Here is a 25,286-nt window from a genome sequence, read left to right on the forward strand (position 1 = left end):
AATTAATTTTTTTTTTTTTTTTTTGCATTTCTGGGTTTAATTTTCTCTTTATATTTCATTCTATTTTTTTTTTTTTTTGATTTGGGTTATCTTTTTTGGTGTTTGTGTTTTCTTTTTTTGTTTCTGAAATTTATTCCCTTTTTTGGTCTTGTTTCATTCTTCAGGACTATCCTAAGTTTTACTCTAAAATGCTCTGTGAAATAAATGAATTTTAAATTATTTAGAGATGCTGCTGTTTTTTTCTTTTTGCAAATAAATCAAATTGGATCAGACCCCTGATGTCTATGAGGTACATCAGAACAGGAATCTGTGCATCTTTTGTATTTATTTAGCCATATTCATGACATTATCAGTGACTTCACCACTAAAAACTGTACAAGACAAAACTTAATAGAAGCAGTCAAACAACATATACCTCTGAAAGTTTAATAAAATACATTTTAATTTTCATGTTTCTTACTTCTCTTACTTAACTTGTGCAATAAAAATGCCTGTTGCAGTCAACGTCTTCACTGAGTGTATGATGACATTTCTTCCTGGCCGCCATGAGCTCAACCAAACAGTGAAAGAAAAAAAAAAACACCCTCTCACTCTTTCAACACTTTTTCCAGAAAGAAGAACTAACTTGTGTTATCTCCCTGTGTTGGTTTTGCTGTCCATAAATGTGCTAAAACCAGACCAAACTTGTGTTGACCACCTTTTGGTTCTCTACTGTGGTGGTTTGTCTTTCTTTTTCTGTCTGTTGGATAGAAACATCAAGTAAATGGAGGGAGATCTGAATTATGCGACGGTGGCTTTTAAAGCTAAAAATGGGATTTCTACACTTGGTGAGTCATGCTCTGTGTTTTCGTTATCTTTCTTTTTCATAAAAAAGGCAAAGTCTGTGTTTCTGAATGTACTTTGGTGTTACACACGGAAGTGAAAACTAGCCATTCTACAAGAACAATTACCTTTTCATGAAGTCCTTGTGTTCTACATGAGTCTCTGTTTCCTGCTTCTTAAACTTGTAATAAAAGAAATTAAAGATGTAGACTTCAGAATATATTTGGAAATCATTGACAAAGTAGCTTATATATGGCTTTTTTAGTATTATTTTGTAAAATTGAGCCATGGCAGGGTGAGACAGGACCCCATCACAGAGCTGAAGGGTCTCTATCTAGCATCACCACCAGTTCACAGTTTATTATCTTTCTTATTACCCAGCTTAAAACTAAATACACAGAAATTTACTCATTCAGAATGAAAGATTTTTATAGCACTCTCAAAGTGACTTGATAGCAATATTAAAATAATTATCTTAAATGCCACATTGTCACAGTAAGAGATGAAATCACACAGTGTACTAGATATGCCACCATTCCTTCCAGTGGAATGATTTGCTATGTGTGCCCTGTGTGAGCAGGCTGTCCATAGTGCTGCTTTTGCTATTCAGAATCAAGATTCAAATTGTTTATCATCATATGAACAGGAAAGCAATGTGTTCTCTTGTGCAATGCGATACTTCCTTTGCTATCCACAATGAACACTGTGCAATAGGAGATGAAAATATATAGATAAAGGCAGAAAAACAGTGGGGTAGAAACAGTTTTTGAGTCTTCTGTCCCTCCACCCTGAGGGGAGAAGTATGAACAGTCTGTGCTGGGGGTGGGTGGGGTCCTCTGAAGATGGGGGCAGCTCTCCTTTTGGCTCTGTGATAGCGGATTTTAAGGGATTTAGACCAATCATAATCAAGTATTTGAAAAACCAGGACTTCAATGAAAAAGCAGGGTGAAAAAAAAACAGGTCTCATCCACTGCTCAACATGAAACTATCTGTGCCCAAGTGAGCCAAAACTTTCAGCACTTTTCATTCATGAATCACCTTAAATGTGATTTAAAATGCAGGAATTTAACTCGTAAAGGCCTTTTTCAAAGTTTTGGCTTTGCTATTTTAAGATAAGGAACAGGATTACTTCCCCAATCATTGTGCAGTGGCGGCTCTGCAGCAGAGCTGGACACATGAAGCTGCAGTCTGCTTCACTCACAACTTTCATTATCACTGTTTTCTTCTTTCTTTCTCCCACTCCCAAATTCTTCTTCATTTTTACTGAGGGATTATCTTTCATGATTTGTGGTGCTAAAGGAAAGGATGCTCTTAGTTTGTCAGCTGTTTGGGGCCCCCTACTGGCTCGGAGCCACAAGCACTTGCCTGCCTTACCTGCTGACGTGCAATGCCTCTACAGGAGTTTTTGTGACTGTTTTCCAATTCTATATTAAGCTTTTAACAATGCATCTCATAGTTTTGCTTTCAAGCTCTCAAACTGATCCATGATGTGTAACTTGTGGCTAAAACATTCAACATCGGTCTTATTGTTGCATTTGTGTAAAACTGTACCTGTTTGAACACAAACCTGTTGATTCCAGCAGCACTGCCTTCCAAGACTAACAATCAGCATGGGGTTTTGTGGTTTTAAATCTTAAAGGGATGTTTTCTTGGTGATGCCAGTGGTAGATTCTACAACTCCTGACTGAAAACCAGGAAGTGGCTTCTGAAAATGATAAAACTCATCATTTCCCTTTTGTCTTTTGAAGAGAACCCAAACGAGGTGGAAATAATTTATGATGAAGTGAAACCTGAGGTGCAGACAGCCCCCGTCAAGCCAGGTACTCATTTTTCACCTTGATAAAAAAAGAAAGGAAATGATGTTCTCACAAGAGTAATGATGTGTTTGTTTGTTTTTAGTATCAAAGGAAAAAGCTCCACTGCGCTTGTGCATTTATCTGGTGGCAGCAGGTTTGGGGATCATTTGTGTCATCTTAGTGTTGATTATCATCGTCCTACAAATCCAGTGTAAGTCATAATGTTAAAAACTGTTTAACAAAAACAAGTGAGTGTGTAAGTAACAATTTAACTCTGATTTCAGTCCAAACAGCCAGGTCAGAACAGCTCCAAAACATCAACAACTTAAAAGCTCAGAATCAACAACTGATGTCAGAGAAGAACGACTCAAAAAGACACACAGAAGAGCTGACCAGAGAGAGAGATGGACTCAACTGGACCCTTGGAGCCATCTTGGAATATAAAAACTTTCCTGTGGAGACCCTCTGCCCACAGAAAGGTGAAAACATGTTGGACACAAGCTGGAGACTCTCACAGTTTTATTATTAGTCCAGTGAATCACTTTTGAGTTAATGTAAACTTGCTGAATTTAACCAAAATTGCCCAAAGCTTGTTCTTCCAGAAGCTTCTTTTTGGAGGACTAAAATGTTCTTACTATTCCTCCAAAGGTCCCCTTCATTCTATCATTGGTTGACTTTCTGAAAAGGTCCAAAGAGCTGTTTACTGTTGTGGAAACTAACTCCTGTTTTACACAAGTTTACAGAGGTCTCTACAGTGGCTCTGAGGGTCAATTGTACCAAGAATTCATGATAAAAAAAGGGAAAATAAATAAACTAAACAAAAGATTTTACAGAATGCCAAAAAAAGCTGAACAAGTGCAAAAAAAAAAAAATCATAAAAGCATTGAAATGATTCAAACAACTTACAAATGTTTCAATGCAAAAATATGTCACAAAACGTGAAAGTACTCCACAAAGAAATGAAATGCTTCACGATTATGTCATGATTTATCTTTTATAGTCAGATTGTTAGAACACTACTTCAATCACCCAAGTGAAATATTGTTGGGAAATTTCAAACGTTTCAATCTATATTTATAATAATAAATTTTCATTCATATCTTAAAGTTTGTGACCATGAATAAGTTTTTGTTATCTTTTTGTTGTTGACTTATTCTACAGTGTGTAAACCCTGCCAGGATAACTGGGTGCTGTTTCAGTCGAGCTGTTATCTGTTTACAAAACATGAGCAATCCCGGAAATGGTTGACGTGGTCCACAAGTGAAAATGAATGCCAGAAGTTATATGCAAATCTGGTGGTGATAGAAAGTCTAGAAGAACAGGCAAGTTTATTTCATATTTGACTGAATTTCTGTTTTTGTAAGCTTGGAAACATCTTGATTTTAAGTCTACTAACTAGGGTTGAAATGGACAGTATTATACAGCTGTTCACACACAAAAAAATCCATAGCAATCATTTTGTTTTGTTTCTGCATCTTCATCTTTCATTATCTTCTTTAAAATTTTAATTATATCTTTTTTTAATCTTTTTTTTTATTTGTAATCCCTGTTTAGGAATTCATCAACAATCATACAGAAAAATACAATGATGAAAATCACGGCTACTGGATTGGTTTGAACAAAAAGGATTCAACAGAGGAGTGGCGGTGGTTAGATGGAAGCAACCTTACTTTGACGTAAGTACCAACAAAACAAAGTAAAACCATCCATCCATCCATTTTCTGCCGCTTATCCGGGGTCGTGGGGGCAGCAGCCTAAGCAGGGAAGCCCAGACTTCCCTTTCCCTAGCTACTTCGTCCAGCTCTTCCCAGGGGATCAGGAGACATTACCAGGCCAACTGAGAGACGTAGTCTCCCCAGCGTGTCCAGGGTCTGCCCTGGGGTCTCCTCTCGGTGGCCTGAACACCTCACCAGGGAGGCGTCCGGGAGGCATCCTCATTAGATGCCCGAGCCACCTCATCTGGCTCCTCTCAATGCGGTGGAGCTGCGGCTCTACTCCGAGCTCCTCCTGGATAGCCAAGCTTCTCACCCTATCTCTAAGGAAGCCCAGCCGCCAAGGTCCCCTGCCTTCGGCTGCCGCCCAACTCACAAAGCACCCAACCCCTATGGCCCCTCCTGCAGGTGGTGAGCCCACGGGAAGGGGATCCCATGTTGCCTCTTCAGGCTGTGCCCGGCCGGGCCCCATGGGAGCAGGCCCGGCCACCAGGTGCTCTCCATCGAGCCCCACCCACAGGCCTGGCTCCAGGAGGGGGCCCGGGTGACCAACGTCTGGGCAAGGGAAACTTGACACCATTGTTTTTACTCTTCATAAGGGGTCTGTGTGAGCTACACTTTGTCTGGTCCCTCCCCTAGGACCTGTTTGCCATGGGAGACCCTACCAGGGGCATAAAGCCCCTGACAACTTAGGTCCTAGGATTATTGGGACACAAAAACCCCTCCATCACGATTAAGGTGGTAGCTCATTCATGGAGAGGACAAAGTAAAACAAAACAAAACAAAAAATCAAAAAACAAAACAAAAAAACCCCCACAAGTCATGATTTTCCCAAGTCGTTTATGATGAAGTACCTCTGACACACAACAAACAGGTCCATCAGTTGGTCATTAAGATTGACAAGCATGACTTTCCCGTATGATGCATTTTTACACCCAGTAAAATAATAATAATGTAGCAACATTTAAAATAGAAACAAATAGGCTTTCTAACAGTATTAGATTTATTGCCAAGAAACATTATAACACTTTGTTCTTTTGAACAAATATGTAAAAAATAACAATTTGGGGTTAAATCAGGTGATTTGTGGAGAACTCCATTGGTCGTGCTCCTGGGAGAAGACAAATCTTGAATTCTCTTATAGATGTAGAGTTACTGGAGAACATAACAACTTCTAGCAACTGTAGCTTCACACACCACAGACAGAAATACATGCAACATTAATCTTCTAGCCTAAGTCTCATTGATACAGAATATGGGTATAACCCAAAAAGCAAAGCAGACATAATAGTAACAGCATTATGTTGTTTTCTTTTCTAGGTTTTGGAGGAAACAGGAAACCATCCTAAGTTGGTACCGCTGTGCTTCAACCTCACCTCATGGCAATCCTCAGACTAAGTGGCAAAAAACGGGCTGTGATATGAAGAACCGCTACATCTGTGAAACCAGAGTGTTAACCAAACAGGAGGAAGAAACTTCAACTTCCAGCTAATTCTAAACCCAACCATTTCAGAGTTTTTCCAGTCTTGATGAGTTACTGGTATTGTGATAATTTTACATGAGACTGAGGCATTTATTCATTATGTTTAGCACTGATGTCCTTCATTGTGACGCTCTGCTGTACTTCATGACACTGATGTATGTTTTAAGACACTGACTGCCTTTGCACATTTGGTTTCTCTGTGACACACTTTATGCCCATCGTTGATACACAAGACAGGTTTTGAGGTTTTTAAACCTGACAGTGTCAGGTCTGTCTAATGAAACATTGTGTACATTTGTTTGATGCAGAAGCAGACAAACTTCCCTGAACGGAAAATAAACTCATAACCACAGAGCCCCCTTCTGAGCTTCAGCGTCTCAGTTTGAGGTCACTGAGTAAAACAAAGTTGCACATAGTTATGCTTAGGTTTAGAAAAGAGGAAGTACTTTGAAAGCCTGCTCAGTCACATCATTCAAGATTAGTCAGTGTTTCTGTTGAAGCTGCTCTCCTGCTCTGCAAACTGCGGCAAGTGATGACCGTCAAAGATGGAGGGAGAAACTAATTATTCCACAGTAATTTTCAACAACAGTAACCAAGAATCAGGAGGTAAGTGACTCTGTTTTTAGGCAAAATTAGTTTTACTGAAGTAGAAAGTGGTGGTTACTTAAGTTTTTCAACAGAAAACTGTGCGCTTCAAATGGTGTGCTTAATTTCTTTACTGAATAGCAGAGATAGATGCTGGTGTCTAAAGATAGCAGAATAAGAAAAATACACTGAACTCATGCTAGCAGACATTAATAACTCTTTAACCACATGCTCAAATTGACTTTTTCTTTAGTGATAAGAAACATTACATTAAGTATAAAATGGATGGACCAATTTACCTGTAGCTTGGGTGTCTTTAAACAATTTGAAGTACTCAAACGCAGTGTTAAACAAATTCATTACACTACCACGATGCATAAGGTGATTTCCACTGCTGCCTTACATGATAAGTATATTTCTGCTTACCAAAACATTGTTTTCAAGCCTCTGTGATGGTTAACCCCTGTTGTTGTGAATTTGTAATATACCCTGTCAGGTTTGATGCAGCTAAGATGATCTTTGTATCCCACTGGTCCTTACTGGTATATATTCTTAACATAACAAGGAATCATATCAAATGTGCCATGTCCCATTGTGTTCGTCAGAGTATGAACTTATTATATCAATAAATATATCATATAGCTTATTTAGAACTATTGTATAGGTATATTTAAATTTACAACCCCCACTTAATTCAGCATCTGTAAGAATGCAATAAAAAAAACAACATTTTTTGAGGAGGCATTTGTAAGGAGTTTGAAAGTGATCTTGAAAAACTCTCCCTTCTAGATATATGCCTGATCGTTATCCACACCTTAAAATGAGATTATCAGCACCAATTTTGCCGATTACAGGTTATCTTAAATTGCTACTTCTTAGCTTCCAGGTCCAGATTGATTTACAGCACGTCTAGGTTTCCATGGCAACACCACGTCGGCTGACGAAGTTCAGTGGTATGAAGAGATAAAACACAGAGATCTGTGGTTTATCTCTGCAAAAAAACAATTTCTATGACTAATGGCTAATTAGCCTTTAGCTCGGGCTATATCACTCCATAACACAGGGGTTAAACTGTTTGTGCTAATGTTCATTCTAACCCACAGTCAGCAGTTATTCTACAGTGGTCTGTTCAAACTTGAGAGTCTATCAATAAAATGAAGAGTGAGGTTACGTTAGCTCTGCTTGGTAGATGACTGGCAGGACATAACCAGGGTTTACTGACGTTACACATTGCAGACATATCTTATAGCTGTGCTAAATATAAACAGCTACTTCACTGCATACAAACTGACTTGACTTGTTGCCACGTTAGCTTCCAGATACGTTGGAGCACCGGGCTAACATATAGCTACAACATTTCCTTGATGTCAAGTTGAAAAAACAGTAGCGCTACGTAACTGTACTGATAAATACCTTACCTCAGAGTGTTGTATCCAGTAAAAAGTTGTCTTGAACAAAGAAAATTTGTTTCAATCCAATCTCCATTTAAAACCAGAACAAATACACACCTCTCTTAAAGTAATTCACGAAAGTGTGCGGAGACTCCGGACCACTAGGTGGCGAGGGAGTGCAATTAAAACAGATCCTCCTCATAGCATCTTTAACAAATATGATTGCAAATTAATTCAAGCAGCAAGGACTTAATCCACCAGTGTGTGCAATTTCTATATAGAGCACATTGTTGTGTTTTGTTTGCCAAATTACAGTTATTTACCTTGAACAAAATTTGACAGTGGTTGGTTGTTACTAATGATTAAATTCTGACTACTCTCAGAATTCAAGTGTGCTGACTCAAATTTAGGGATAATCCAAAATATATCAAAATACAAAACATTAGAATTACAGGGAAGCACAGGGAGCTCAAGAAAGAAAGAATCTGAATTATAGATTTTTTAAATTAAATATCCCTTTCTACTTCCCTGTACCAGTATTTTTCAAAGCCCTCTGAATTGACCTCACTTTTCTCCATCCCTTGATGCCCCTGCCCTCTGGAAACATTCCTCTGTTCACATCACACAGACTTTTGTCATTTGGGTGTCACCTGCAGTGAAATAAGACTATTTTAAATCAAGTGCACCACAATCATGTGAGAAAAGAAAGCCACTTTCACTGAGGAAGGAAGTGATCTGCACCGATACAGGGGGATGGATCCTTGTGGTAACCAAAATGACTACAGACGCTTGACAACAACTCTATTCTCTACCCCCATTCACACAGGTGTCTGTTTTTAACAGCACCAGGTTTTCTATACAATACAGCCAGAAAATATTTACAGTTAATAAAATACATTTGATGCTGTGATGAAAGCTGAGAATAAAATTGATGCTTATTTTTTTCAGAGAAAGAAGGGGACGCCACAGTTTATGCTGTGGTCAAACATAAAAATGCTCCAGTCACGGCATCGAGTAAGTACTAAAAGCTGTCAACTGATGTATTTTTAATCAGTTATGTCATGAACCATGTATAAATTAGACATAAGCACATATGAAGAGGTATTGTTAGTTTCTCAGGTCCTGTGATGATAATAACACAGTCCTTCTTATTTTAGACGGTGAGGCAGCTGCTCGCTCTCACTTTCCTGTATTGTGGGTGTGTTTGGGGATTCTCTCTGTCCTCCTGGTGTTGTGCATCAGTGTCATCATTTACAGTGAGTTTCATTTTAACCTGTGCAGTCAGAGCAGCTGAAATTACTTTAAGTGATGTTAATATGTCCATTATTTTTAATTATTTATTCATTTATCATTTTGTTCTGATGAATTTGTTCATAGCACTGTAATTCCACTTATTGTAATGCTGCCCTGACATAATTAAAAATGCATTGCATTAAATAAAGGAAGTGTCAATCCCTGAGTTGTACAGAAACTGTTTGATTAAAGAAATTATTTCTGCATGTTTGATATCAAACAATAGATGCAAAGTTGTCCAGCAGTTGAGTTTCTCTTTTTGGATATTGGGAATTGCAGAAGTCGGGGTGAAACAGTTCTCTTCTAGTAACATGACATGCATTCATTTATTTATCACCAGCCTGACTGATTCGTGTTTCCTTCTTGTTCTCACTTTAGTCAGTGTTTTAATGGACAAACAGAAAGCAAACCTCAAGGACCTCGAAGAAGAAATTCAGCAGCTGACAGAGAAGAGCGTCATTCAGGAAGAAACAGAGCGGCTGATCACAGAGAAGAGCGTCTTAAAGAGGGAGATGGAGCAGCTGATCACTGAGAGGAACACCTTAAAGAAAGAAACAGAGCGGCTGAGCAGAGCTGCAGAGAATGCCAACCATACGATGGGAGTCATCCTGAAATTTAAGTCTTTCCCAGTAAATAAATACTGCCTGGAGAAGAGTAGGTGCTTCTCTTCACTGAGTATTTATCACTTGAAATACAACTGTTTTCAGTACATTTTCAAAAGCACATTGGAATAAATTAGAGTACCGTATTACCTTACCCTCATGGACGCCACTTTTACCTGATCTTACACTCAGGGTGGGAACTCTCTCATTCAGCTGTGTCAGTTTCTTTTTTGGGCTTATTGATAAACCAGTTTCTTTTTTTTCTACTTTTTCATGAATCCAGAGTGTCAGCCATGTCAGAAAGGATGGATTCTGTTCCAGAAAAAGTGTTACTTGTTTTACGATGAAAACAGTCCATGGAAGACGTGGGAACAGAGTCAAAAGCTCTGCCAGGACACAGCTGCAGATCTGGTTGTTGTGAACAGTCCACAAGAACAGGTGAGCTGGAAGAGTTTAAGTTCACATATCTGTAATGATTTGATGTTTGCAATATTTCAAGCGTCTATGCTTTGACTTTAAAGGAATTCATCAGTCAGCACATCAAATACTACTTTGATAAGCATCATGGGTACTGGTTGGGATTACATAAATCTGATGAAAAATGGCGGTGGGTGGATGGACGCAACGACACTCTTGGGTAAGAGCTCATTTTAAAAAATAGACTAAATATGTTACATTAAACCACATTCTATGGAATAACAGGTGAAAATGTTCTTTAGTAAAATGGAAAAGAAAATTATTTTACAGATCATATTTTGGAAGTTTTACCACAACAAAACAAAGATGAATAAATAATAAATGTATTGATTTTTGTGTTGTATGTTTGAAGATACTGGATGACAATTGGTTCTTCTGGTCCATGTGGACTGATACTTCCTCAGAGGAACCTAACTGCAAATTGGGATCCAGCTCAGTGTCACTTTGAAAACAAATTCATCTGTGAGAGTGAAGCTTTGATCAAATCTGACTGATCAGAGTTCAGTTTTATGTGAATTATTCCTGGCTGTGCTGTTCCTTTTCTATAACTGCATAAAAAAGTATGAATATTGTTCTTTCTGTACAAGTAAACATTATGCATCAGCCTCAGTTGATTTTTTTCCTTGGGTGGTGATGGAGTAAATAGTATTTTTGGTCACACATTATAAAAGTTATTTCTGTATTGGCTGTCTTTTAAAGTAACATTCACTTCAAATAAAATGTCAAAATCTGTTTACATAGAGTTCAACAATCAGACTTCTGTGGTGTTTGAAATATGTGCAATATTTGTCAGTCTTCTTAAGCTGTGTGAAGTGAAGCAAAAATATCCTTTATCATGTGCTAACAAGCTGTTGTGGTGTGCTGGTGAATCTGGCTACATTAAACTGGCACCCTGCCCTCTCTGTTAACCACAATGCACACATTTACCATCATAAAGCAAAGATCTCTCAGGTATGAAGCAGAACAGATTCTTGGGTCTGTTTTTTTTTTTTTTATGAACATGTATTTATTGTATTTTTACAAGTTTACAAAAAACATTAAACATGACAACAAAACATAATTCCATCAAACTGTAAAATAATAATCTACTCCCCCCACCCATTGAAGTAATCCAAAAGTAACTTAAAGTAATCAGTTACATTTCTTCGGTGTTATGATACTTGGAGTAATTTACTAATACCATTTTATAACAGCTAACTTGTAATTGTACTGGATTACATTTTTGAAGTAACCCTCCCACCCCTGGATGTCCTTCTTTGTGACGCTCTGCTGTACTTCATTACACTGATGTATGTTTTAAGACCCTGACTGCCTTTGCACGTATGGTTTCTCTGTGACACACTTTACACCCATCTTTGAAACACAAGACAGGTTTGGAGGTTTTTAACCTTGGTGGTGTCAGTTCTGTCTAATGAAACATTGTGTACATTTGTTTGATGCAGAAGCAGACAAACTTCCCTGAACGGAAAATATACTTATAACCACAGAGCCCCTTCTGAGCTTCAGCGTCTCAGTTTGAGGTCACTGAGTAAAACAAAGTTGCACATACTTATGCTTAGGTTTAGAAAAGAGGAAGTACTTTGAAAGCCTGGTCCGTCACATCATTCAAGATTAGTCAGTATTTCTGTTGAAGCTTCTCTCCTGCTCGGCAAACTGCGGCAAGTGATGACCGTCAAAGATGGAGGGAGTAATGTGTTATTCCACGGTCATTTTCAAAATCAGAGACCAAGCACCAGGAGGTAAGTGACTCTGTTTTTAGGCAAAATGAGTTTCACTGAGGTGAAAAGTGGTGGTTACTTTAATTTCTTCAACAGAAAACTGCACGTTTCAAACCATATGCTTGAATTTCTTCTTCTTCTTCTTTATTTAATGTATTTTCTGGGCTTTTTTACGCCTTTAATAAACTAGGACAGGATAGTGGATAGAGCAGGAATAAGGGTAAGAATAGCATACAGGAAAGAGACCACAGGCTGGATTCAAACCTGAGCCACACACATGGGGGCAAACCTCATAAAGCACAGACCACTAGGCCATCTGCACACCAGAACTTTAATTTCTTTATAAATGACAGAAGTAGATGCTGGTGTCTGAAGACAGCAGTGTGAAAAATACACCATACTCATGGGAGCAAACATTGTGGTAGCCAACACTAATAACCTCTAACCACAAGCTCAAACCTATTCAGATGATGTTTTGATACTTATTTCCAATCCAGAGGCATCAGTATCAGCTCTACTTCACATTATTGAACAATTTAGCAAAGTTTACACCTCCAACTGGGATATAGAGGCTTAAAGGCACATGGAAGAAGGAGCTGAGGATCACAACTGATGATGGAGAGTGAGAGGATGTTTGAAGACATTCTAAAACAATTTGAGTCTTCAATTGAACACAGACAAAACAGTCTAAAATTATACACAGAATGCACTTATACCCCAACTGCAGGCATCACTTCAATCTGATGCTCTCACCCATGAGCAAGTGGAAGTGCTAAAATCTGCTGTTTGTCGAGTGTCCACTTGAGGGTGGCTCCGGAAGAACCGGAAGTCACATTCACACCAAGCAAAAAAAGCAATTTACAGTCTTGTTCAAAATAGGATATTAAGATTGTGAGCTCGCCTAATCAGAGGCACAGCTCAGGTCACTCGACTGACAGGCACCCTATAGCTGTACACGAAGCCCTAAATACCAACAGTTAAGTAAAGACAACCGATGCTATCATGAAACCCAAGACGGAAATTGATGCTTGTTTTTTTTTTTCCAGAGAAAAAAGGGGATGCCACAGGTTATGCTGTGGTCCAATATAAAGATGCTCCAGTCACGGCATCAAGTAAGTACTAAAAGCTGCTAATAAATGTGTTTTCAATTACTCATGAACCATTGCAGATAACATGATCAGATATAAAGTAGACATAAGCACATATGAAGAGGTATTGTTCGATTCTCAGGTCCTGTGATGATAATAATAGGTCTTTCTTATTTTAGACGGTGAGGCAGCTGCTCGCTCTCACTTTCCTGTATCGTGGGTGTGTTTGGGGATTCTCTCTGTCCTCCTGGTGTTGTGCATCAGTGTCATCATTTACAGTGAGTTTCATTATAACCTGTGCAGTCAGAGTAGCTGAAATTACTTTATGATGCCAAAATATCTATTATTTTTATTTATTCATGATTTTGTCCTGATAAATTTTGTTTATAGTATTGCACTTCCACTTATTGTAATGCTGCCCTCACAAAATTAAAATAACATTGCATTAAAATAACATTGCATTTTAAAAAAAGATGTGTTAAGCCCTGAGTTGTACAGAAACTGTTTGAGTAAAGAAACTACTGCTGCATGTTAAATACCAAACAATGGATGCAAAGTTGTCCAGCAGTTGACTTTCTCTTTTTGGATATTGAAAATTGCAGAAATCAGGGGTAAAGCAGTTCTCCTCTAGTAACATGACATGCATTCATTTATTTATCACCAACCTGACTGATTCATGTTTCCTTCTTGTTCTCACTTTAGTCAGTGTTTTAATGGACAAACAGAAAGCAAACCTCAAGGACCTCGAAGCAGAAATTCAGCGCTTGACAACGCAGAAGAGCGTCATTCAGGAAGAAACAGAGCGGCTGATCACAGAGAAGAGCGTCTTAAAGAGGGAGATGGAGCGGCTGATCACAGAGAGGAACACCTTAAAGAAAGAAACAGAGCGGCTGAGCAGAGCTGCAGAGAATGCCAACCATACGATGGGAGTCATCCTGAAATTTGAGACTTTTCCAGTAAATAAATACTGCCCGGAGAAGAGTAGGTGCTTCTCTTCACTGAGTATTTATCACTTGAAATACACCTGTTATCAGTACATTTTCAAAAGCACATTGGAATAAATTAGAGTACCGTATTACCTTACCCTCATGGACGCCACTTTTACCTGATCTTACACTCAGGGTGGGAACTCTCTCATTCAGCCGTGTCAGTTTCTTTTTTGGACTTATTGATAAACCAGTTTCCTTTTTTCTACTTTTTCATGAATCCAGAGTGTCAGCCATGTCTGAAAGGATGGATTCCTTTCCAGGATAAGTGTTACCTGTTTTACGATGGAAGTACTCCGTGGAAGACATGGGAACAGAGTCGAAAGCTCTGCCAGGACACAGCTGCAGATCTGGTTGTTGTGAACAGTCCACAAGAACAGGTGAGTTTGGAGACTTCAAGTTCACTTATCTGTAATGATTTGATGTTTGCAATATTTCCAGTGTCTATGCTTTGACTTTAAAGGAATTCATCAGTCAGCACATCAAATACTACTTTGATATTCATCATGGGTACTGGTTGGGGTTACGTCAATCTGATGAAACATGGCGGTGGGTGGATGGACGCAACGACACTCTTGGGTAAGAGCTCATTTTAAAAAATAGACTAAATATGTTACATTAAACCACATTCTATGGAATAACAGGTGAAAATGTTCTTTAGTAAAATGTCAAAGAAAATTATTTTACAGATCATATTTTGGAAGTTTTACCACAACAAAACAAAGATGAATAAATAATAAATGTACTGATTTTTGTGTTGTATGTTTGAAGATACTGGATGACAATTGGTTCTTCTGGTCCATGTGGACTGATACTTCCTCAGAGGAACCTAACTGCAAATTGGGATCCAGCTCAGTGTGACTTTGAAAACAAATTCATCTGTGAGAGTGAAGCTTTGATCAAATCTGACTGATCAGAGTTTAGTTTTATGTGAATTATTCCTGGCTGTGCTGTTCCTTTCCTGTAACTGTATAAAAAAGTATGAATATTGTTCTTTCTGATCAAGTAAACATTATGTATCAGCCTCAGTTGATTTTTTTTTCCCTTGGTGGTGATGTTGTAGATAGTGTTTTGGTCACACATTATAAAAGTTATTTCTGTATCAGCTGTCATTTAAAAATAACATCCACTTTAAATAAAATGTCAAAGTCTGTTTACATGGAGTTCAACAAACAGACTTCAGAGGTGTTTGAAATATGGGTGATATGTATCAGTCTTCTTAAGTTGTGTGAAGTGAAGCCAAAATATCCTCTACCATGTGCTTACAAGCTGTTCTAGTGCTGGCTACATGAAACTGGCACCCTGCCCTCTCTGTTAACCACAATGCATACATTTACCATCATAAAGCAACAATCTCTCAGATTGCTGGTGTTTGAAGCAGAACAGATTCTTGTGTCTGTTTGAAGAAAACCACATTCATAGAAAGTTTAAAGAGTCCTTTGTTTGTGCTGGTTTTCTCTCACTGTTCTTTTTCTATTCAGCTAATGTGACGCACACACAGTGATGCAGGACAACAGAACTGTCAATCATGACTTCCTATTTACCTCTTTAACATTACAACAACTATTTAAAATCGGTCTTTGTGGGAATAAAACAAGCTCCTAGGCCTGAATCAATACGCTACTTACAAACAAGAAAGATGTCAAAGGTGTTTGAGAGAAATGGAAAGAATTTATTCAAACCAGTCAGTAGAGGGAGCTCCAAGTGTTTTGGCTTTACTTTTGTGGAGCTGCCAAGCCATCAATCTTTCTATAAGGTCTAAGATTTCAGTTCAATATCAGTTCATAATGCAAAGCTAGCATCACTTTCTTTCAGGAGAGAATTTGAATTCTTGAGTAAAATTGCTTTTGAAATCAAGGCGACGAGAAATCACTCATAAATGTTAGACATGAAATATCTGTGTCTGTTACTGAGACAAGATATCAATCCTGAAATTGGAGGTCACCATCTCTTACCACATTCTGTGATAAAACATATACATGTCAGTGTTTATATTAACATTTTTACATCAATAAAAATCGGCATCAAACCTAGAAATTGACATTGATTATTTTTTTTAAGTAGCAGGAAGCATTTGCAGTAAAGCGTGGGTAAACTGATGTAAAACTTTAAGCCCCAGAGGCAAAGTTCTTGCTTGGTGTGCACTTGGTTGCAGGAGTTTCTCTTATGTAATAATCAACAAGCTTACATGTGTTGGACAAAAAAAAGGAAGACCAGGTTCCTGTTTGAAAAATCTTTTCACAATTTATTCAGTGCCTTTTCTTGTTCATGTGGTAAATCTTATTTCTACTCCCCCTTTATTTTGATTTTGAGAAGTTGAACAAATTCTGGAAATGGAGGGATTATGAGTTATCTAGTTTTTCCACAAACAGGCAATACGTATATATTTTTGCCTCATGATGGAAGATACGCAGTTCAAAGAGGCAACTTTACATACAGACTCATTGCAGTCAGTTATTACACAAATTGAGTCACATCTGTTGTAAGGCAAACTGTCAGCACCAGACTGCGTCTTCTTGTCACAATTTTGGCTCTAGGATCTTTTAAAGAGATCGAGAGCAAAAGAAAAACTACAGATTCAGAGAAATGAAAAAAGGAGGCACAAAACAGGCCATGACCTGACATTTAACAGGCAAAGGAGTCAATTCCTGAAAGGCTTATACTAATTCCACAAATGTGGGATTAATATTTTGTGGTAAAATTTGGAGTAGCTTATCTACAACATTCAGGAGGGTGAACATGCTGTGGTTGAAAAAGCAGTTAATCAACAAAGAGCTCAAAAAGGTTTTAACAATCGAAGCATTGTAAGAAATCATGATGGCAATAAAGATATAAACAAGACACCCGGGAATCTAAGCACTGAAAAGATCACAAATTAAGTTGATGTATCAGATCATATCATTTGCACATTAATATTATGAATCAGAGTTTTTCATGGGCTGTATATGTACTTACAAATCTATTTCTCAGAAATATCTGAATTATTGTTTAAAAGCATTAAAAAGTTATTCACAATGCAAACAACACTTTAATATTCAGAAAGTTTGTGTAATATAAAGTGGTCAAAAAAAGGAACTTCCTGCTGTGATGATTTTATGCGTTTGTTGCGGAATGGGTTTTCAGAAAGGGCTCACTCCTCAGATAAATGACTCTAAACTTCAACGCATTCAGCTAATTTGATGTTTTTAATCACTTCAAATATGCAGCAAGTCATCATTCATTTAACAGCTGAGTTAATACTCAACTGGGTCTGATTTTTAAGTACCCAATTCATCTCAAATTATCATGATCTTTACAGGATTTAGGTAAAAAAAAATGAATGCACAGCTGAGAATTTCCACTTCGGGTGAAAGATATCGCAACAGCTGAGTCCGTCAAATAGTCAGGATGACTTTTGGTTTGCAGAAGAGGCAAAGATGTCGAATTTCATTGTCTTATTTAGCTGATCCAAGATATCCAGTTAATGGAAGCATCTAAATTCATTAAAAGGTGGTCTGGTCAGAAAGGATAGTCTCTTCGGGACAAAATAACCAACCCCTATCAAAATCCAGCTCAGTCCAGTCAACACAACTCTTTGGACTTCTTCTTCTTTTTCTTTGGAGGAAGTGTCTCCTCATTCACAATGTCCCCTATAGATGTTTTGTCCTTTTTAGACTTTTTCCTGTTCTGCTTCATTGTTGATTCTTCCTCCATAACTTCTGCATCCTCCACCACAGCTGAACACTTTGTCTTTTTCTGTTTCAGCGCTGAGTCCTGGAGAGTCTCTGATTGGCTGCATTCTGTTTCCTTACTGTCTTCTTCCTCAGCAGCTTCACTCTGGTGTCTGGATTTCTTTTTCTTCTTCTTCACTTTTGTGTCGCAGTGCAGCTCTGTAGTCTCTACAGGACTCTCTGCTGCTGGTGAAGGTGTTCCCTCTTCTTCAATCTGCTCTGTGTTGTTTCTTCTCTTCTTATGTTTCCTCTTTGTTTTGTCTGCTTCATCGTTTTCCTCACAGATCACATCCTCCTCAGTGGAAACCCCATTTATCGCTTCTATATCCTCTTTGCTTTTCTTTTTCTTCTTCTTCTTCGGCACCATTTCTGTCTCAGGAGTCTCTGAAGCTTCAGCACCATTTAGCTCAGTAAAGCTTTCAGCCGGTCTCTTCTTTTTCACCTTTTTTCTCTGGGAGTCCTCGCTTTTTTCTTCTTGCTTCTCACCTGCCCGCTCAGGTGACAGGGAAGTCGGTAGAGTTGGTGTAGTACAAACCGGAGAAGAAGAATGTGCTGGCTGTTTCTTCTTGCCGTACCTAGCCATGAACTCAGCCTCCTGTTGCTCCAGCCGGGCTAACTTTGCGCTCATGGTCAGGCCGTGCCTGGCACCTCTGGAGGAGTAAACAAAAAGCACAAGAAATTAGATCTTTTGTTCCAAGTTGAGGTTTTCTACAATGCTACATACATTTTTGTTTGTAACAGAGTTCAGTTTTGCACAATATTTATTTATTCATTTATCTTTATTATTTGCATTATAGATAAGAAACAGTTACATTGGAATAGGAAAAAGTGCAAGAAAGTGTTGGAGAGGTGAAAAAAACGCAAGGTGGGCTTATCCAAGATACCTCCCCAAATAGAATTGATAATAAAAATATAAGAAGAAAAAGAAATAAAATTTAGTAAAATGAAATAAACTTAATAATGTTCTTTAAATATTTTTTAAAAACCCAAGTCATTAAAAATAACCCTTTTAGGGAAAACTAAAACATTTTACTCACAACAAAACTGAGCCCAAAATAAAAACTGACCAACACACATGTAGACATGTTTACATGCTGAATTGATTTTTGAATCTATGGATGCACTTACTTATGAGCTGTGCGTCCTCCACACGCCTTCATTAGTTCAGCATCAGAAAGACTGTAGAGAGTCAAATGAAAGATTAAATTATAGAACAATGAGATATTAAATTAAAGCTGACTGATAAAAATAAGAAACAGACAAGTTAAAGATAGTTTTTAAAAGTCAGAAGGAGTTTTTAATACAAAACAACCACAAATGTAAACATCAGATGTTCTTACTTGGTGGTGCTGGAAAGGTCCAGTCTCTGGTCCTCCTCCTCGCTGTCTGAGCTGCTGCTGTCTGAGTTTGAGGCTTTTGGCTCTGGCTGCTCCTGACCTGACAGCAGAGTGGCTGACTGAAAGAGAAGAAGTAACTTAAGAAACTTAAGTGACGACTCAAAATCAGTCTTATTTAAAAGAACAGTTGCTTTTTTTAACCAGTGCAGAATGATAAAGGTGCTGGTTTGTCTTAAATCAAATATAATCTAATAAGCAATCCAAGGATTCTACTGTCAAAATCTCACATTTCTTATTTCAATCAGTGCTGAATGTTACTCATATTCAACAAATACATTGGATATTAAATGCAGTTTTACTTTGACAAAGCATCCATAAAGTTTGGCTTTAGCGAGCGCAGCTTTTCTTGGCCTTTTGTTGGAGATCATTCCTTCCTCTTCTTCCTCCGTCGCCGTCTTTTTCAGCTTGATACCATTCTGGATCATAAAGAGAACAACACAATACTTGAGTTCCTGACAAAAAAAATGCTAATCAAGCTATCTATGAAGATTTATTTGGCCATAAATTTAACATCAAATGACACTCAGAAGCTTTTCAGCATTGTTTCTCTCCCTGCCTTAAATTTTAGAAGTACCGAGCTAAACATGTTGTGCTGATTGTAAACTATGTGTAGGCGGGACTCACCACATCAGATTCCACCTGCAGACTGGAAGAGGCCTTATTGAAAACATGATCCCACCAGTGGAAGGTGAACTGCTCCCCTTCTTTATGGCCAACCTGACAAAGAAGATCAACACATGAGTTAACAAACGTTTTTCTACAGAGGAAAAAAAAAAAAGGGAATCGAATCTCTGAGAGAGGTGATGCAGCAGAGACTTACCCCTCCTTTATCACACTTCACTTTGACTTTGATAGCTTCTGAGATGCCGTTCTCAGCTCGCCCCAGTCCTTTGCCTGGGGATAGAAGAGACTGAATAAGACATCCGCCCCTGAGTCTGAGACTCTAAATATGATAAACTGTTGTGTAGAAGTTTATATAATAGAGATCAAAGTGTCTTACCTTGTTCCCAGCCATGGCGCAGCAGCTGCTGCTCTGCAAATTTTAAGCCACGGGTTTTCTCTTGTACAGCTTCAGCCATTTCTGGAAATTGAAAATCTTATAATTTCGAGTACCCAACTTAAGTTTAACTTAACAGCTTACCTAGAGCACTTCAATCCTGAAAAACAAACAGACATCGTGGCTAAGGTTTCGGGACACAAATTTAGCGTTTGACACTGTTGTTTACAACCACTCACATTATGTAACATCCCAGTCTCTGTAGACAGGTTTAGCTGCGAGATTTCCGAGACAATGAAGTAAGAAGCGCTCTAAGGGTACTCATCACTGTACTTGTAGTTTAGTTTGAATTAATTTAAGGGTTGTGACCTAGCTTACTGTATTCATAGCCACCATTACATACATGAACACAGTTGAGTGAAGGGTCTGTTAGCAACTTTTACTATCATTACAGCTGTATATTTTCATGTATCGATGAAGAAACACGATCTGATTTGTACAAGACTTTCCCTTCTTATGATGTCTTGTCTAACAGCTAAAAAACAGCCAGACGCTGGAGCACCGGAACACGCCGGTTCACTTTTATAGGAGCTTTTCGTCAATTACACTCTGTTAACAAAGCTTACACTCTACGAAATCAGACTTAAACTCACCTTAAGTTGTGTTTTTACATTAAATCAGCACCGTGAAAAACACTGGACCTGGTAAACATCCATTTAAACGTAGGGACAGAAGCTAGCCATGTGGTATCAGCCGCACGCTGACATGACACCGGAAGTGCGTCACTACGACTACCGCTTCTTTTTTCTTTACGGATTAATTTTTGCAAAAGTAGGAATATTTTCAATATTGGAATATTTAACAAACCTTTGCTGCCTTTTTAAAAGGTATTATAATGGGAAAAAAACTCTGTAACCTGTTAAAGTAACCTATTCGATCTAGAAGGTTGCATTTCCTTGCGACAAAACCCAAAATGAAAAATGTTAAGTGAGAGTAGTATTGATCAGTGGAATCAAATAGTCAAAGCAGTTTAAGGCAGAAATGACAAAGCCACATATTTCTTTTAATGGGACAAAAAAATTGAAAAATGTTAAATATTTTATAAAGTAAACTGGTTAGAAATGTGACAGTACAAACATACTTGTATTGAACATGTTGAACATGATAAAAGTTAAACAGTGAATATATGAAGAACTGTTAGACTGAAAAAATGACAAAAAAAAAAATACATATATCGGAACAGGTTGAAATTCTGATTCGGCATTTTAACATAATAAAAGTGGCTTAATTTTACCTGTAATGCTGTAATCATGGCTGATTGTAACTTTAATGGGATTTCTTCACCCTAATTTTTATTGAGGTCTATTATTATTATTATTATTATTATTAATATTATTATTATTATTATTATTATTATTGATATCATTATTGATATGTTATTATTATTATTATTATTATTATTATTATTATTATTATTATTATTATCAATATATATATATATATATATATATATATATATATATATATATATATATATATATATATATATATATTTTTTTTTTTTTTCTTTCAACGGACATCTTTCTAAACATATACTGTTAAATTCAACAAACAATCTTTAAGGAAGGGGCAGATACTGGCTATTTGCTTTCAAATATTGGATTGGGTAAAGTGCGCATTTCTTGCTCATACTTGTTAATATTTAATAAAAGATAATTTTTGTTTTGCCACATTTACAATTTAGCTACCCTTCACTATTTGCTCTTTGTAAAACTTTATTTTTTTGAAAAATGATCATAGTCACTCAGCAGTGAATTTATTTATAGAGAAAAAAATAACAAGAAATATTGAATGCAATCAATGGATTAAAAATCAGATACACATCGAAATGCCAAATTGCTGTTTTCAACGTATCTAGATTAATTTAAAATTTTATTTTTAATATATGAATAAAGTTATGCAGGTCTTAAAATGTTGTGCATGTGTTTCTAAAGCTGTTCTTGTCCTTGATAAAAGGTAACAGCCTCAAGTTGCCTACAGATGGCAGTGTTTCACTCCAGCTAAATAAAAGCAGCAGGTAATTTTAAGAGCTTTTTTGAGATCATACCAAGTGCAAACACATGACGCAATAAAAAAAACAATGTGATGTCCCCAGGTGCATTAAACAGACTGTGTGCAATAAAAGGGTTTTGTAAGTGAAGTTGACTTCTCTCCAAAGGTCGGGCTCTATGAGAAACTTGTTGAAAGGTAATTAGATGTTTTCATGGTAGACTGGGAAACAGACTTAGGCTCTTTGCTTTCTCAATAGATATAAAAATAGAAAATGAAAGATGAGCAGAAATTGTGCTTCAATAATAATAATCTAATATCCGGGTGTCCTTCAGCTGTCATCACAACAAGTGAATGAGCATCTTTCCTGCTGTTTTCAGTCTTCTAGTCTATCATTGGGTTCACCATAAAGAAGTGTGTTCACTAAAATACTTGTTGTTGCACAAATGTGCTGATTTAGATCCAGCATTTTACCAGTAGTAATATTTAGTTTTCATTTATAGTAAGATCCCAAATAGGCAGAAAAATGCTCTACTACAGTTAAAAACAACAAACACAGGATGAGGAAATCATGGTCTTAATGTGATGAATGATGTCCTTGAGTTTTATACCAAAGACCTTACAAGGACATATTAAACTAGAATGATGTCAGCCTTTCTGTCTGTCCTCAGCCTCAGCCTGGGAGTGCTGGGAAGCATCGATGTGTCCTACAGGAAACAGTTTTGTTTCCCTCAGCTCTGGTTTCCGTTGAATGAGGATGTTGCTCCAGCAGCCTCCATCCATGACTTGTTTATCTGTGTCAGAACTCAGCAGGAGGGGAAGGGGGCACAGATACATGTCCTGCACAGGATGGTTATCATAGCTGGCCTACTGTTTTGGAGGAAACACACCAACTGCTGCTGCAAAGGCTGACTGGCAGATACATCAGAGGACGTCACTACACAGCTGTCAGAGAAGAATAGTGTGAGCGACAGAAAGGTTTTGAAAGAGTTTATTTTTGAAATTTAACCTAAACCCCTCTGGTTATGTAACAAACCAACTGATGTCTCATTTTGACGATCAAAACCAAAAGAGACTGATGGAATAGGTGAGCTTTTTTTTTCATCCTTTGGACAAGATGTGCAAAGAATCAAATCACACTAACTTTTTCCATTTGGCCACTAAAACCAACACAAATTGAACGTTCAAGATACTCTCGTTAGTTACAGCATTTTAATATGCTTCAGTCCAAATGGTGCATCCAATTCTGGGTCAACAATATCACAGCTTCCCCATGAAGAAATTAGAATAACTAAGGTATTGTTTTTTTCCTATTTTGACATGGAAGAGCTGGACTGACCTTCATGCAGCCTCGTGTCAAACTTGTCAGAAGAATTTGGATCAAAGTGGATGAGGCCTTTAACCAGACTTTGTTTTCAGTAACAGTGTTTGGCCTTATAGTGTCCTTAAAAGGAAACAAAAATGACCATCAGGTATTGAAACCCTTTGAAATGTTTCATGCATGATTGATGGTCATTGGTCAGTGAAGCAGTGAGGAATTTGTAATGGTTACAGAAGAACAAAAATAATCATAGAGTAAATTTTGGGTGTCCACATACACTTGGGAGAGCAGTCAAAGCTAAACAAGGTTAAAACTCCTGTGAGGAGCTTTTAATAAGTCATGAAATAGACTGAAGTAAATGCGCCTGTATGTTCAACAAATGCAAACCAGACCTTCTGAAACAAACAGAATTTGTCTTTATGATTCAACTGTAGTTTTCGGTAACAGGAACCACTGCAAGGTAAGTGTCTGATAGGGCAACTTACACCCCATTATTTCAAGTTTTTGTGACTGACATAGTTTGACTGAAAAGATCAGAATGGGAGATTTTGCTTATCAACTAAAAAAAACCTCACAACCTGTGGTGGGGGGTTTAGCTCAGCTGTGTTGTACGAGGGTGGGCTGAAAAGTTCATGGCCTGACTAGAAAGGAGTTATGCTGTGGTGGTGAAACTTGGCATGCATTGAAATTCAACATTTTCTAACACTTACAGCATGATTTATTTTCAGATTAACTGAGGGTGATGTAGTGTTTGAGGGCTTTAAAAAGTAGAACCAGAGACATTTTGTGAATATGGATAATATTTGGCTCCATGGCGTTATCAAATATCTGCAGAAAAAGGTGTTAACCCCTAAGGACATTCACACCGACATGGTTGCTACATTAGGGGACAATGCTCCATCTTTGTCAACTGTGAAAAAGTGGGCAGCTGAATTCAAGAGGGGTAGGGAGAGCCTTGAAGATGACCCAAGGTCCAAACGTCCTGCCACAGTCACAACCCAAGAAAAAACATGACTGTGTTGAAACATAAACTTAAACTTTTCGTTGCTAGGCGCAGCCCAAGTTCCTGCCTGTTGCAGCAGCTCTCTCTTCTTTGTCCGTTTCTAGTAAATTTTTTCATCTCTTTTTCGTCATCTTTGTATTTGGAGTGGATCATTACTTTGTATGGTTCATTTGTTGGTCATGGACACCAAACTTTTTGTGGCTTCAGTGATATTTTTACTACTTTTCTTTTTACTGTGTTTGTCTGGAGATCCTACATGTAACCATGGCTGCATTGTTTACATGTGAAATTAGCTGTTGGCAGCCTGTAGCACGTCAATGCTAACTAATGTAGGGCTTGATGATTTCCCTCAAAGTGAGGAGGAGGAGGTGAGGATGACGTGCTGGTTCTCAGGTGTGAGCTAAGAAGTGACGACATGGACCCGTCCTTCCATCCGTCGTTATTGGGAATGTGGGCTCTATCACCAGTGGGATGGACGAGCTAGCCGTGCTAGCCCAGCGGCAGAGGGGCTGCCAGAGGGCAGAGTGGCATCGTGCTGTTTATGGATGTGGCTGACGGAGCTGACATCGGGTGCCGGCGCCACATCAGAGGAGCTTCACCTGCTGTGAGCAGACAGGATCCAGGAGACAGAGACTGAACAGACTGCTGAAGAAGCTCAGTCCTGGACCCTGTGAAGGTGGAGACTGGCTGGGCTGGAGAGTGGTAGACGGGCTGTCGTTATCAATTTTCTTGTGGACCTTTTTGCACTTTCTATACACTTTCTTACTTTCGTTTCGCTTGATTGCTGCTGTGACTCCTGAATTTCCCCTCGGGCATAAATAAAGTATTTTCTATTCTATTCTATTCTATTCTATTC

At 38.0% G+C, this 25,286-nt stretch overlaps 3 protein-coding genes across 4 annotated transcripts; 2 read left to right on the forward strand and 1 right to left on the reverse strand.

The window, feature by feature from the left end:
- The first annotated feature begins 607 nt into the window (after window positions 1-607).
- Window positions 608-6,160, forward strand: LOC141801156 (C-type lectin domain family 6 member A-like). 2 transcript variants are annotated; one of them, XM_074684106.1, is made up of 7 exons: window positions 608-827; window positions 2,571-2,642; window positions 2,722-2,829; window positions 2,903-3,097; window positions 3,780-3,940; window positions 4,173-4,294; window positions 5,651-6,160. In XM_074684106.1, exons 1-7 carry the CDS (start codon window positions 764-766, stop codon window positions 5,820-5,822), a joined length of 894 nt encoding a protein of 297 aa, XP_074540207.1. In that variant the 5' UTR covers window positions 608-763; the 3' UTR covers window positions 5,823-6,160. The 2 variants fall into 2 exon arrangements, with proteins under 2 accessions (XP_074540207.1, XP_074540209.1); XM_074684108.1 differs by having other exon boundaries at window positions 2,722-2,772.
- A 2,382-nt stretch (window positions 6,161-8,542) lies between these two features.
- LOC141801231 (CD209 antigen-like protein A) lies at window positions 8,543-10,655 on the forward strand. The gene is made up of 7 exons (XM_074684207.1): window positions 8,543-8,555; window positions 8,738-8,803; window positions 8,947-9,045; window positions 9,461-9,736; window positions 9,968-10,122; window positions 10,206-10,321; window positions 10,514-10,655. The coding sequence occupies exons 1-7, from the start codon at window positions 8,543-8,545 to the stop codon at window positions 10,653-10,655; spliced, it is 867 nt and encodes a 288-aa protein (XP_074540308.1).
- Window positions 10,656-16,181: 5,526 nt separating this feature from the next.
- On the reverse strand, window positions 16,182-20,851 carry gpatch4 (G patch domain containing 4). Its single transcript, XM_074682557.1, has 8 exons — window positions 20,711-20,851; window positions 20,061-20,141; window positions 19,881-19,954; window positions 19,685-19,777; window positions 19,360-19,476; window positions 19,004-19,119; window positions 18,792-18,842; window positions 16,182-18,313 (listed from the first exon to the last, which is right to left on the reverse strand). Exons 2-8 carry the CDS (start codon window positions 20,137-20,139, stop codon window positions 17,515-17,517), a joined length of 1,329 nt encoding a protein of 442 aa, XP_074538658.1. The 5' UTR covers window positions 20,140-20,141; window positions 20,711-20,851; the 3' UTR covers window positions 16,182-17,514.
- Window positions 20,852-25,286: the final 4,435 nt, after the last annotated feature.

The sequence above is a fragment of the Halichoeres trimaculatus genome, unplaced genomic scaffold (genome assembly GCF_033239565.1).
Source record: "Halichoeres trimaculatus isolate MK-OKI-2021-1 unplaced genomic scaffold, fHalTri1.1 fHalTri1_scaffold_12, whole genome shotgun sequence".
NCBI classification, from domain to species: Eukaryota; Metazoa; Chordata; class Actinopteri; order Labriformes; family Labridae; genus Halichoeres; species Halichoeres trimaculatus.